General features: G+C 35.6%; 1 protein-coding gene across 2 annotated transcripts; it reads left to right on the top strand.

The window, feature by feature from the left end:
- Nucleotides 1-1,492: 1,492 nt before the first annotated feature.
- On the top strand, nt 1,493-10,677 carry LOC104904584 (ferrochelatase-2, chloroplastic). Of its 2 annotated transcripts, none has more exons than XM_048636010.2 (11): nt 1,493-1,736; nt 1,830-1,899; nt 4,127-4,451; nt 5,448-5,591; nt 5,766-5,867; nt 7,438-7,541; nt 7,638-7,764; nt 8,087-8,239; nt 8,473-8,573; nt 8,672-8,873; nt 9,664-10,170. In XM_048636010.2, the coding sequence occupies exons 1-11, from the start codon at nt 1,688-1,690 to the stop codon at nt 9,715-9,717; spliced, it is 1,431 nt and encodes a 476-aa protein (XP_048491967.1). In that variant the 5' UTR covers nt 1,493-1,687; the 3' UTR covers nt 9,718-10,170. The 2 variants fall into 2 exon arrangements, with proteins under 2 accessions (XP_048491967.1, XP_010691174.1); XM_010692872.4 differs by lacking the exon at nt 9,664-10,170 and adding an exon at nt 10,179-10,677 and having other exon boundaries at nt 1,497-1,736.
- The last annotated feature ends 3,905 nt before the right edge of the window (nt 10,678-14,582 follow it).

Raw genomic sequence — 14,582 nt, 5'->3', positions numbered from 1 at the left:
GCCTAAAAAATCATGCCCGGCCGTGGACCGAAAAAATGTGCCCAAAATTGGACAGGGCGAATTTTGATCACCTCTAATACAGATGGACATTTATATCCCCATTAGGTTGTTTAGTGTGCAAGGTCAATACCGACTTCTATTTTAATGGACGATTCAGGCAGATCATCGACCTAGCAAAAATGTTCCAACGGTGTGGTGTTAATGATGCATGGTCCATATCCATAGACCATAAGGTTGTAAGGGAAGAAGTTTCTTTAGCACATAGCAATGTTACTGACTGTCATATGGTTACGATTTCTCAAAACATGACACTAAAATTTTATATAAAAATGAATAGAGTAGACTGGCTTATGTGAAAAGAAAAGGTGAGGTAAGTAGTAAACGGTTTAGAAACCTAATATGATTCATTTATTGAATAGGGTTGAAATACCAAATTTTGAGAGTAACCTACTTTCAACTGAATAAACTACCATACACAATTTTTTTAAACCTAAAGGCCTCATTTGATGAATTTAATTTTAATTTAATTTTTCAAATTATATTTTTATATGTCAAAGAATTGAATGATCCAATTGATATTTTAAAAAGCATGCATCATCCAGGGGTGGCTTTTAGCATGTTCAACATGTTCCATGGAACAGGGCCCCTTTAGTGTGAGGGCCCCAAAATAGAGAAAGTTCAAATAGTAAAAAGAAAAGTTTATCTACTTATTTAGACTACTTTTTTTTCATAATATGATTATGTGAAGTATGGATGAGCTACTACATTATTGAATTCTTCAAATATGAGATCGCACAGGGCCTCTATATAGTTCGAGACGGGCCTGGCATCATCTTATTTCATGTATTCTTTCACCAATATATATTTGTTAATGTTTCTACAAATGGGTTTCAGTTCTATTCGAACAACTATTCTGATTGATAACATGAATATCATTTAAGGTTTAACAACTTCCTGTTAACATTAGGACCAAGAAATATAGATTAACTCTTAATAGCTCACAACATTTCAATTCTTTAACCATTAACTAATAACAAGTATTTCTCATCTAGTTTAATTATATAAAGCTAACTCAATCAACTTTGTTAAATATAAATGCTTCACGAGTCAAACTACAAGGAAACGGGTCTCGGTCGGATATTTTGGACCGGGTCAACGGGTACAAGTCTATTTTGCCAGCTATAGTTTTTACTAATTGTTCTTTTGGACTGAGTTTATGAAAATTTAGTTCAGTTTAATTTATAACAGTTCAGTTCAATTACTTTCCTCTTACAATTTTAAGTTCAATTCAGTTAAACCCAAAAAAAAAAAAGCTATAATCATATAAGTACATAGGATTTAAGGGAGTTAGTTTAAAATATCCCAAGTCTTGTCGAATGAGATGACGTGGCTAGTCTCCATGTCACACGTAAAAACCTACATCCATGTTGATTTTTGGACCATATTTTTTTAATTATTCTGTAATCCTGAATGTACAAATTCAGGTATTGACGGATAATGCCACTGTGGACTGTGGAGGTGTGGGCTACAGTCCTTTGCTGTGTAATCCGCTTTTTCTGTGTTTAGTAACTCTCAATTTTCATATTCATATTCATATTCATATTCATATTCATATTCATATTCTCTCTCTAAATATTGTTGTAAATTTGTTTCTCTCTCTACTTTCTGATTTCTCCAACCTCTGAAAATGGCGATTGGTAGTGCTATTTCCACCTTAGAATCTGCTCCATTTACTGGTACATGCTTGTTTTTCTTTTCTCTTGTTTTTAATTTTTCAAATTTCTTTTGTAGAATATTGTTTGCGTTAAATTTTTGTTTTTTTTTTGTAGGTTTGAGGGTTTCTAATGGTGATGATCTCATGCATTTGTCGAAAAGCCGTACATCTGTTCTTTGTTGCAGGTACTTTTTCCTGTTTTAAGTTAAATTTTACTTTTTTTTATTTATTTTTGTTTTATTTGAGGGGAGTTTAATTTTAGTTTCCATGGTAGTTGATCATGTTTTAACTTTGGTTGCTATTTAGAGAATATTTTTCATAAAATTCTTAGTTAATTTGCTGAATTGATGTGTCTTGTGGATTGTTGACAACTTGTGCTCTTCATTTAGGGTTAGCAATCAAGTTGTAGGAGGTAGATTGTTTATAATTCCAACTCAAAGTACTTTGTAGAAAAACCTTGGATTAAATCTAAAAGTGATAATACTTCAATGTTGCAACTAGCACTTAAAAAAAATTGAGGAGGTATGTTGGAGGTGACTTCAATGTAGGCGTAGATCGAATGAAGAACTTGAAAGATATTCATCTCTATAATTGGGGAACGATGCCTATGCTTGATCAGTGTGCCAATTTTTAGTAGCATTAGGGGAAAGAAATTCGAGTGATACGAGTATAAAGAGAGAGATTTGGAGAATAGAAGGCAGACTTGTAGTCTTTGTGGCTTCATGACCTAGCTTAGTATAATTTGGAGCTTCCAAGTTTTAGTATTGGAGTACTCAAGGAGCCAAGGGTCAAGTTTCATCTAGTTTTCAAATTGGAACAAGTTATTTGGACTCGTCATATCACTAATGGTACTCACCACTATGGGATGCATACAGATTTTTGATTCTTAAGCTTCTTCTCATTCCAATAACTTTTTATATGAAAGTAGGATTCCTTATGTAAATCTAATCTTATATCATCTACACTTGTTTTTCCTTATTTAAACTTATCTGGCTTTGTATGAGAACCAATTTGAACTTATTGGTCCTTGTAAGTTTTACGAACTAATGTAAGTTGTGAATTGTAATATTTAAACCATGGAACTAAAACACTCCTGTTCCGTTACTGAACGACATTTTGGATTTGCCATTCCGCGAAATCCCGTTACGGAACAGCATAATAAAAATCATATGCTTCTCTCGCCGTGTTGTCCGTTCGTAACACAAACTCGAGGTGTCATAAAGTTTTTGTCCCCGTTACATCCATTTATTCAAACATTGGCCAAAAATATATTATGAATTAATTATGTAGCTGATGAAACATGATATTTTCATAGATTTGATTATATTATGTTGTAATAATGCTTCATAAGCTAAAACAATGCAAATAGGGTTAGAACATATTGATGTGAATTTTTTGAAAAAATTCATGCTATGTCGGCCACGATCCGTTCCATTCATCCATTACAAGCCGCTTTCGCGGCAACACGAACGTTACCGCGATCGCGACCGCATCCGCGATTTTTTTCCTTGATTTGAACTTACTGGCCTCAATCCGACCTTATATGTAGGTGTTGGCCCTTATTTGATCTTCCTTGTCTTGAAGCTAACTCCCTCTTTAGTTGGTGCCACTTTGTCTTGTGACATTGGCGAACATAGAACCATGACCATTCATTATCTATAATTTTTTTATTAGTAAAGATTACAAGTTGATATTATGAAGACATATACTTGCTGCACAGCGGCAAAATGGAACAAACAGAAACGGGAGTAATTTAATTTAATATATAAGAAGAAAACCTTAATTTGTGCTATGGTCAATTAGTCATGGATATTTGTCATGAAACTGTCCACAATCCTAGCTCTTCGACACATATTGATGTCCTACAATTTAGCTGATAGTAAGTAATGCAGGTTCCCAAAGCAAGTATATCTGGTTGCCTTTTGAAATTGCTTTGTTTGTACATAAACACAAGATCTTACCCATGTGTTTTTTTTGACAACAGCCTAAATTGGGTTGGAGTTGTTATTGCAATGTCTAGCAGTAGTACCCGAACTTGTCTTGATTATGACTGAACATCCTATAACATGATGTTCATTGGTTTCTGCAGTAGTTTAGTTGTCCAGCATTTGCATATGTCATGTGCAGCCTGTTATTTCCTTTTTTTTAAAAAAAATTCTTTTAAAACGAAGCTTCGTCCCAAAATGATCTGGGTCAGCTAATATGAACCATCATTGAGGAAGCATCCGTGAAAAGTGTAACATAGGCGTCCACTGCCACTTCTGTTATCATATTAAACAATTAGTTATTGGCATGCAGTGGTACTCATTGTTTGTCATCCAGTGCTTTTTTTATTAGCTCTCTAGTGCTGCAATGTCCATTGCTAACATCGTAATCTTTTGATAGTGGGCTGATTTACGTGTTCTCTGTCAGGCTATTGCCACAGGAGATGGGTACCTCTCAAAGGATATTTCATTGTGCCGGAGTGTCAATGGACAGCAGTCCTTACTCTAATACAAAAAAGAACTTGATAGTTGGAAATTATTTTCTTGGTTCTTCCAAAGAAGAATCGTTATTAAGTCAACCACTGAAAAAGCATCCAACTCCAGTGAGAGCATTACTGACTTCTACAACTCCTGATGTGTCTACAACACCTTTTATTGGTGAGGAGAAAATAGGAGTGTTGTTGCTGAATCTTGGAGGCCCGGAGACTTTGGATGACGTGCAGCCTTTCTTGTATAACCTTTTTGCAGATCCGGTACTTAACTCTCTTTTACTGTATGTTTTGTGATTACATGGTTGTTTGTGGTTTCTACTGTCGCTCATTGAGCTTGTATCTCCTCGAGTGCTAACAAGAACTTTTATAATGCATGTCAAACTAACAGTGTCATTTGCGGACATGACTTCGCACTTCATAGTTCATACCTATTAAATTATTAAACAAAGACTAGGTATGAGGTATGGGTTTTAAAGCTATTAAATTATTAAACAAACACTAGGTATGGGTTTTGCTCATTCTAAGCCCATACCTCATACTAGAATCATATGAGTCAAACGCTCCCTTATTGATTGTTTGTTGGTATCTTATTGAACATCAAATCTGTTGTAGAACTTATGATATCATTTAGCCCTGAAACGAGCCACTTTTTGCTCTTCATGTCTTACATGATTATGATACAATGGGTATTACAAATCTAGTAGACCAACTTGCGAATTTATATTAACTATATTTGTACAGAGGACTTTACACCAAAGAAGCTGATAATTTAAGCTTGTCTCATTTTGCTGCTTATTGGATATACACTTCTACCTGAAGGAGAAGAGCGAGGATTTGACATTTGTTTGGTACTTCTGGAGGAGCTAATTGCTATTCTAACACTTCTTGAGAGATTACATCCACAAACTCGAACTTTATGGCTATGAGATATTTCTCATCAGCATTGAAGTATTGCTTTTATGTTCGTTGGTGCTGGTCATATGGATGGGGATGAACTTGGGGATTGAGCAAAACAAGAAAAATCTACTAGATAGGGGTTTTAGCGAAGTTTTAGACGAATGGCAGCACTTATTAGGCCATTTGGAAGGTTATTGGTTATGGTTGCATGACTATAAATGCGTGATTTTTTTTTTTTGATCCTTTCCAAGTGCAAATTGTCCTGTTCTATCTTTCTTCCTCTTTTTCGATTTTGTTATGACAATGTTTTTGTCATATCTTCTTAGTTTTGTTGGTTCCCTGACCAAGGAAATTGAACAGGACATCATTAGATTGCCAAGACTATTCCGATTTCTACAGAAGCCCCTTGCTCAATTTATTTCTGTTGCAAGGGCTCCCAAGAGCAAAGAAGGTTATGCTTCAATTGGCGGTGGCTCTCCTCTTCGGCAGATAACAGATGCACAGGCATGTTACTGTCTCATTATTTTTGGTTGATATTTTTCTTGCTCTTTCGGAGAGTTGAATTTATAAAATCATAGTGGCTGCAAAAAGGCATCTGATTCTTTCAACCTTTTTTTTGTCTGACACAAACAAGTTGGGCTTTCATGGAATCATAATAGATTGCTTAACTGTTTCCAGGCTGAAGAGTTACGGAAGGCTCTTTCTGCAAAAAATGTTCCAGCAAAAGTGTATGTCGGTATGCGTTATTGGCATCCATTTACTGAAGAAGCAATTGAGGAGGTATAGCTTGTATCTTAGTTTTGACAAACTTTCCGTTATAGTAGTTGTTTTTGGTGTGCTGTTATATATTTATATCTTATTAGATATGAATCTTGCCTAGGCAGGTCACAAGTTTACTAGGTGCTGCATAGTAGTGTTAGCATTGTTATGATAATTTGAGACTTCTGATAAAATTTTGAGAGCAGGTTGTTATTCCTGGAGTTGCCCCTTGTTTTCTGTAGGGACTACGATATTGATAATCTTCCTTTCTACTCTACCAACCCACGATATGTATTTGTACAAGTCTGTTTTTCTATTTTTTTATAGAAGGCTGTTTAATCAGGGCTGATGGCAGTTTCACTTGAGATCCAGTTTAGGGATGTATGAACCTGTTGGATGATCAGATAGGAGTTCAGAAGATAGTATATTGAAGATAGTCTTGTGGTTTAATGTCTAAAATTGCAAAATGATCTTCATGAAGGATTTATTGAGGAGGTTTTTGAGTTCACACTTCACAGTCACTTAAACATGACATGCGTTAGAAATGATTGTTGGGGATTTATATGCCGGTTTAGCTGTTGTGGCTGTTGCTGATGAGGGTTTGATCCTTGGCTATGATAATATTGATGAATAATTATCAAAGTGGAACCAAACCTCAGAAAAGCATGATGAAACAGGACATTCTGTGAGCTTCAAAAAGATGCATGGGAAATTTGTTTATTTGAGAAGGCTGTGAATATTTTAAATCTAACTCTGTCAATTGGCTGTTGAATTGCGTTCCACATCTGCAACATATTGATTTTGTTACTGGCATCAGGAGATCTTGGGACATTTAATGACCCACCAATAGGTGCTGCCTGAAGGGAGAGGGAAACTTGTTCTTGGCAGACAGTTTTTCCCCTGGAAAACAAAAACTTCTTCAGGGAATTCTTTTGGAGTTGCAAGTTTCTGGGAGCCTTTGCTTATATTGATCACCATATGCTTCTTTGAAAAATCTTAGGCTGTTCCACCATTGTTCCTTCTTAATGAGAACCCAAAGAAACTAGAGGCAATTAACAAGGCCATCAAGCTTTTAGCTTCCAATGCAATCAATATTTCGAATGCTCTGAAGCTTTGTGATGATTTTGAGAGCTAAGAAAATTGCATGTAAATGGTTGGCATCTCTTCAACTATAGCCTGTAGGTTGGATTTTGGAACATATAACTGAAGATATGGGCTGCTTGTGATTTGAAAAAATAAATTTGGTGTTCCTCAGCTGCATGGCTCCTCATGTCCTGTTTCTGTGGGCTTCAAAACTAATTAGCCTGATGGCAATTTTGCCTACATGGTTGCCCATGATGCCTTTTACTCGTTTTTGCATCCTTCAAATTTCATACTATATTTTTGGCATAGCTGCTATAATCTTACAAATAGATCCATTATGAGTATACCTGGCTGATGGATCATTGAATGGGTTAATTGGTTCGTTCTTAGTGTGCTTTGTGCATATTTTAATTGTGCTTCTGCATCAGGGTGATTAGTTTAGATGTGCAAGAATTTCAACTAGAAAAGTGAATGGATCCTGCACTTATGTTTTCTCTTTGATGTATAGATAAAACGTGATGGCATTGCTAAGCTTGTTGTGCTGCCTCTTTATCCACAATTCTCAATATCAACTAGTGGTTCGAGCTTGAGGCTGCTAGAGAGTATATTCCGGTATGCAACTGTTTATAATTTCTGCAAAACTAAAAGCTGTATGCTTCCTTAGTTATAAAATTTCATTTTCTGAATTTGATATTGTCTGTATTTTAGCGAGGACGAATACCTTGTCAACATGCAGCACACAGTAATTCCTTCCTGGTATCAGCGAGACGGATATATTAAGGCTATGGGAGATCTGATTGAAAAAGAACTGAAGAAGTTCAACCGTCCAAAAGAGGTGACTTTTTGTACTAAAAATATGTCTAACGCATTTAGGTGCTTACCTAATTTCTTTACTTGATACTGAATCTCCAAAGTGATCACTCCTCTTAATAGGTAGGATCTTTACCTATCTACCTTATACTTCCTCTGTTTTCTTTAGTTGCAACAAATGACTTTTTGGTGAGTGTATTAGAACAATCAAATGTTGCAACTAGAAAATTAGAGGTAGTATGAAAATGTGTTTTGTTCTCAAAGTCGAGTCTGACTTTCTGCGCAGTCCAGGCTTTCCAATGTAGACTTATTTTTACTGTTTTAAAGAACATATTATTACGTGACAGGTGGTGATATTCTTTAGTGCTCATGGTGTGCCGTTAGCTTATGTTGAAGAAGCCGGTGACCCATACAAGGCTGAGATGGAGGAATGTGTTGACTTGATAATGGAAGAACTAGAGAGGAGAAAATTTTATAATTCCTTCACCCTTGCCTACCAGGTAATGGTAGTTTCTGGTTTTGCTTCTATTAGCAGCCTTTCTTTTCAGGTTTTTCTTTTCTTTAAAGCTTGTTGTTTAGTTATTTTTTGGGGGGAGGGGAGGGTGGTCGGGAATGGACAAAGGTTGTTATTGCACAATGCACGTTATGCTTACCAGTTTTTGACTAAAAGTGTTTTAAGTGTGCTTTCTTGATCGCTGTTGATGGTTGGCATTACCTTGGAATCTTTGTACAGAGTAGAGTTGGGCCTGTGGAATGGTTGAAGCCCTATACAGATGATACTATTGTTGACCTTGGAAAGAAAGGTGTGAAAAGTCTTCTTGCTGTCCCAATCAGGTACAATTACAAAATTGCTTATCATTTCATTTGTTAAGTATTTGTTTGAGGAGAAGCAACTGATTGTTAAACTACTAACTGCATGAAAATTTCATCAGTTTTGTTAGTGAGCATATTGAAACTTTGGAAGAAATTGACGTGGAGTACAAGGAGCTGGCTCTAGAATCAGGTATAGAGAACTGGGGACGTGTTCCTGCCCTTGGATGTGAACCGACCTTTATTTCAGATTTGGCTGATGCGGTGATTGAAAGCCTTCCCTATGTGGGGGCAATGGCGGTGTCAAATCTCGAAGCACGACAGGTATTGAATACAATTTTTTTAGATGTAAACCTGTTTAGCATTTTCCTTGGAGGTTATCTTGTATTATTGTGTTTCTCCTTTCCCATCTTATTTTGTTCTCGTTTGGGGTTAGCCGTGGGCTCAACATCAAAATTAAGACTAAACTTATCTCAAAAATAAGAATAGCTGAGGGCAAAACAAAGCATAACCTTATTAGAACCTAGGAGATAAGCAAAAGACAAGACTCAAAATTGGAAAAGATACAGTAGTGTAGCGAACAAGAACATTATAAATCAGTGTTTGTCCTATTAAAATAGTCGGGAGCCTGGACTCTAGGAAGGTCAAGATGCATTAACAAACTTGTATACTCTCTCCATCCCAAATAAGTTGATACATGCACTTTTGGCACAATTTTCTAGGGAAGTAAAAAATTAGAGAAGAAAGCGGGTGGGTGGATGTTGTGCCCAACTGATGGAACGGATAGTGTATGTGTATGTGGCAAGTAGACTGGGACATCCCAAAAAAAAGAAAAGATAGTAACTGATATGGAACGGAGGGAGTAAAAGCTAAGGATTAGTATTTAGAACATGAAGCAGCTGACCAGGGAAGTAATCTGTGGTAGGGATCATTTTTTGTAAAGGAGTCATGTATGAGCAGTTAATTTCTTGTTTCTGGTAAAGGGAGTCTTATGTGAGCAGTTATTTTGTGTCTTCAAGTGTTGCAAAATTAATTGCATTTTTTCTGACACGAACTTAAGACTATCATTTGTAACTTGTATTGGCCATATTGGTCCTGTATCAACTATATGGAGCAACCTGTCACAACTCATGTAATATTGGTTCAAACAACTGAACAACCAAGATAATACCGCCAACAGGTAGCATGTTGCCCAATATCTGATATACTACACCAGGTGCATTTTCTCTTCAGCTCACTCACAAATCAGGAACTCTTTGGTCATTTTATAAAGTCATAATATCATCTCCTATATTGTAATATTGCCTAATGTTTTGTACTGGCCAAGTGAGTTCAGATGGTAAGAGGATTGTTCTAGCTTAATCAGAGGTCCAGGGTTGAGTCCTGAGAATGCTGCATACACTTGTTGAAGTCTTGCAGCCTCTGGATGGCAGTTTACAGTTTCATATTCTATTTGCCTTTTTCCCCTGCTTCGAGTTGAGGGTGTGCACTTACTAGTGCATATATTGTCGTAATTCATAAAGAAGTTCCTTTTATACTCTCATTTCCTCAGTGCTTTGATGGCAGGCTGTGTTTGCTTTATGAGTTTCTTGTATACGTTAACTAAAACAAAGGGTTGTTATTATGCAGTCTCTCGTTCCACTCGGTAGTGTAGAAGAGCTTTTGGCAGCTTACGACTCGCAGCGCAGAGAGTTACCTCCTCCAGTGACATTTTGGGAGTGGGGTTGGACAAAGAGTGCTGAAACATGGAACGGAAGGGCAGCAATGTTAGCCGTGCTTGTTCTTTTGGTGCTAGAGGTTACGACAGGTCAAGGCTTCCTGCATCAATGGGGTATATTACCATTATACCAATAAATGGAAACGTAAATTTTAATCTCGCCTACTTTTTTGCTTCAAAATATAATTTTTATTTACAATTTCAAAACGAAAATACGCACCCCCCCCCCCCTAAAAAAATCAAATATTACTGTAATCAGTATATTTTGTAAAAATATGTTGTACTCAGATACAGCTCTGCATCCCTCATGGCTTATAGTCCTAGCCATGGGGTTGCATAGCATATATAGTTTAGCATACACCACATGTCTCTAGATATTCTTGCTAATGCTATCTTGTAATTTTGTATCAATCACTTGTTATTCCTTTGTCAGTCACTGTTAGCTTTAAGGCATGTCTTTTCGTCTGCATTTCTGATTTGATACACTGACCTTATTTTTAGTGCTTTGTTATCTTTCTGGTGATTATATTGAGTATGTCTCTGATGAATTCAGAAAACTAACAATTTTCACAATCACTCGTTGTGAGATTCGGGCTATCGCTGCCATCCTCCGGGACTAGTAGAACTACTAGAGACTGCACATAGCAAATGGAAAGCCTATTAAAGGATGAAAAGAGTATTAAACCAAGGAGGTGTTTGGTTCATGACAAGAGAAAGGAATCAAGAAAGATATATTGCAAAACCGCCTACTTTTTCAATTTGAGGAGACATGAAGATCTCACTAGAGCTGTTTAACATATGTTACATGCTATAAAATCTCAAATAAGGTTGATGAATACAAACATTTGATAAGTAGATGAAAAGATCTTAAAAGAGATGCAAGTGGACATGATTCTTCGGTCTTTACTCTAGTAACTAGTTATTAGGCCCGGGTTATGTCCCGGGTAAGAAAACCTTTCATTTATTAATATAATACTTTATGATAATAACACTAAATACAACTTAGCCTAGTGGTTAAAACTTTAGTATGTGTACTTGAGGTCTCGGGATCAAACCCTATAATATGCAATTTCTTAATTTTTTTATTGTACATGGATTACATGCATGAACTAAAACTCCCTAGGGAGAGCGCCACGTGGCACAATTTCTTGTTCTCGCACGCCTTTTGATATATTTGTATAGATGTTGATCCAATAAATAGTAAAGTTGAGAGTTACCTTAAGACGATATCCAAATAACCTAAAAGACAAGGTTATATGGCATGGAATTTATTACACGTTAAGTATAAAATGTTGGACTTCGTGTCTGAAAAATCGATACTAACTCGATTCATTAATTATATGAAATATCTATGTTGATTCGTTAAAATGATGGTGTTGGAAAATCTGAAACACCAACCGGCTAATTTCATATCTAATTTATGTTTAATTATAATCTACCTTAATTTTTGCCAACTCTAAATCCACAGAGAAATTAAAAATTTACAATAAATAGAGTTTTAATCTTGAATCTTTACAAATTATTAGAATAGGTGATTTGATTTTAACATAAATTAGACAAACTCAATCATATGTTCTCCTAACAAGCCCATTGCATCTCACTCTAATCGAGACCATTCAGACTTTCCACACTAGCTTAGTCATCCATTTTCTTCTCCTTTATTTCGTTTTCCTTTAAATTTCAAACTACAACAGACAATTTTAAAAAATGACCTAACAGTCTTACTCTTATCAAATGGATTAAACTAGTTACATATGGAATTAAAGAATTTGAAAACTAAATCAATTAAATTAGTCACATAATGCATCAAATTGGTCAATAAATAGAATGAGCATATTTGAACTAATAAAAAAACTAATATGAACCCGGTGCACACTAATTAGTGTGCACCCGATCCATATCACGTGAGTTTATGATAGTGTATATTGATATGATATAGTGTATGTTAAAATGATATAGTGTATGTTAAAATGATATAGTGTATATTAAAATGATATAGTGTATATGTTAAAATGATATAGTGTATGTTAAAATGATATAGTGTATGTTACAGTGATATATTGTATGTTACAGTGATATAGTGTATGTTAAAGTGATATAGTGTATGTTAAAGTGATAGAGTGAGTGTTAAAGTGATATAGTGTATGTTACAATGATATAGTGTATGTTAAAGTGATTTAATGTGTGTTAAAATGATATAGTGTACTCCCTCCGTTTCCTAAAGATCTTCCCTCTTTCCGTTTAAGGGTGTTTTCCAAAATATCTTCCCTCTTTTGCTTTATTCCTTATTTGGCAAAACAAATTTCCCTATTTACCCTCTCATGTCACTATCATATGGTCCACCATTACATTATTAATTCAATTTTACTCCCTTTCTCTCTCCTACTTTAACTCCTTTTTATTTGTTTATTTATCTTAACTCCTTTCTCTCTCCTACTTTACTCACACCATGCCCCCACACGACTTGATTTTCCTTGGTATCTGTAGGAACAGTAAGTGGGAAGATCTTTAGGAAACGGAGGGAGTATGTGATGTGTTTTAAAATATACCGCAAGTGCACGGTGTCTGTTTAGCAGAAACTGGCAAATACGGGTCGATCCACAGGGAGAGGAGTTCTACAGATTTGTGTCAATTATCTAACTATTTGCAGAGAGTAAATGATTGATTAATTAATAACTAAACTAAAATAAACTAGAACGCAGAAAAATGGAGATTTATCAAATAATTAAAAGCCTAGGGCAATCGATCGGTCCACCATGCTTATACTAATTTAATCAATATAATATAGTTCAACAACACTTGGATTGAGGTTCGAATAAATGAAATAATTCGCTAATCCTTGGTCAGGCATTAACAACTCCTAGATTAACATATGCCAGTACGGTCGCTCAACATAATCAAATCTACCTATTGTAATAAGCCTCTAATGAATATGATCTTTCGATTCTAATTCTTATTAGCTAAACATAACTCATGATATTGCGCAATTACATGAATTAAACAAGTATAACAAATCAATAGGAATTATTCTAATTCAATCCAATTATTGAAGAATCATCAAATCACAATCAAAAAGGTATAAACATGGCTTCCCTCTCTAAACCCTAGAAAATAAACTACTCACTCATGATGATATTGAAAGCAATAAACATAATCAAAGTAAAAGAATTCATGAAATTAAACTAAGTAGAGAAGAATACCAAATGATTGAAGAACGATGGAAAAGGAAATCGACGATCTATATAATCTTCCAATGTAAAAGTTCAACAAAACTAGAGAGAATAAACTAAGTGTTTAGCCCTAAAAAACGTAGAAAATAAGATAGCTCTCCTCGAAAATATAAAAAACCTATTTATACTTCTTACAAAACCGGCTAAAAAATCCGAAAAAACGCGTCCCGAGAAACCGCCCGGTCGGGCGACGGTGATTCACAACTTACGACAAAAAAGCAAATCCGCCCGGTCGGGCGCGTAAGCAAATTTTCCCATTTGGTCGCCCGGTTGACCGGGCTAATATTTCTTGAATTTTGGTGAAAAAATAGTTTCGCCCGGTCGGGCAAAACCGCCCGGTCGACCGGGCGGAGAAACAGTGATTTTGCGTCAACTTGTGAAGGCGGTATCTCTCAAACCAGATGTCGGATTGGGGCGTGTGACCTATCATTGGAAAGCCCTTGAAGTCTAGTTTCCAACCCAACTGGAATTTCTTGATTATCAGTTGTATATCAAAAGTTATGGCCAAAATAGTGAACAGGTGTCAGTTTTGACACTTCTTTCACCAATTCTTTGTTTCATTCTAACTCGAAATTGTCCCGAAATGATGCATTGTGATCCTTGTGCAAGATATCTTCATCTTCAATGATTAATAGGCTTGATCTTAGGTAATCATAATCAATTTGCATCAAAGTAACCTGAAAATGATCAAAACACGCAAACGGGGAGTAGTAGAGCACAACTTACGTAATTCATTCCATTATACACCTAAATGCTCTAAAAGGAGTTCTAAATGCAATCAAAATGCATCTAAAAACTATATATAAATGTGACATATCAGTATGTTACAATGATATAGTGTATGTTAAAGTGATATAGGGTCACGTGCATGGGCCTGGTCCACAATATTTTTAGTGTGAACCGGGTCCACGCAAATCGGATTGTTAGTTAAGTTCAGAAGTAATATAGTACTAATTACAATTTCATGATACATTTATACATGATACTAAGATTGAGGTGCTGTGAACGATAGGTCACCTGTTCTTAAAAAAAAAAATTATGTAGCAATCCTGACTATGATCCTCAACAAAGAGGGAAGCTTCTTGG

Source organism: Beta vulgaris, chromosome 9 (genome assembly GCF_026745355.1).
Source record: "Beta vulgaris subsp. vulgaris cultivar EL10 chromosome 9, EL10.2, whole genome shotgun sequence".
Taxonomy (NCBI): Eukaryota; Viridiplantae; Streptophyta; class Magnoliopsida; order Caryophyllales; family Amaranthaceae; genus Beta; species Beta vulgaris.
The sequence above is the reverse complement of the archived record's forward strand: the minus strand, read 5'-3'. Positions and strand labels throughout refer to the sequence as shown.

Excerpts from the sequence above, each read along its gene's own strand:
- LOC104904584 (XM_010692872.4), top strand. The coding sequence starts at position 1,688 with ATGGCGATTGGTAGTGCTATTTCCACCTTAGAATCTGCTCCATTTACT. Across the intron at positions 4,452-5,447 it reads ATAACCTTTTTGCAGATCCG|GACATCATTAGATTGCCAAG; the intron begins GTACTTAACTCT and ends GAAATTGAACAG. Across the intron at positions 8,874-10,178 it reads CAAATCTCGAAGCACGACAG|TCTCTCGTTCCACTCGGTAG; the intron begins GTATTGAATACA and ends GTTATTATGCAG.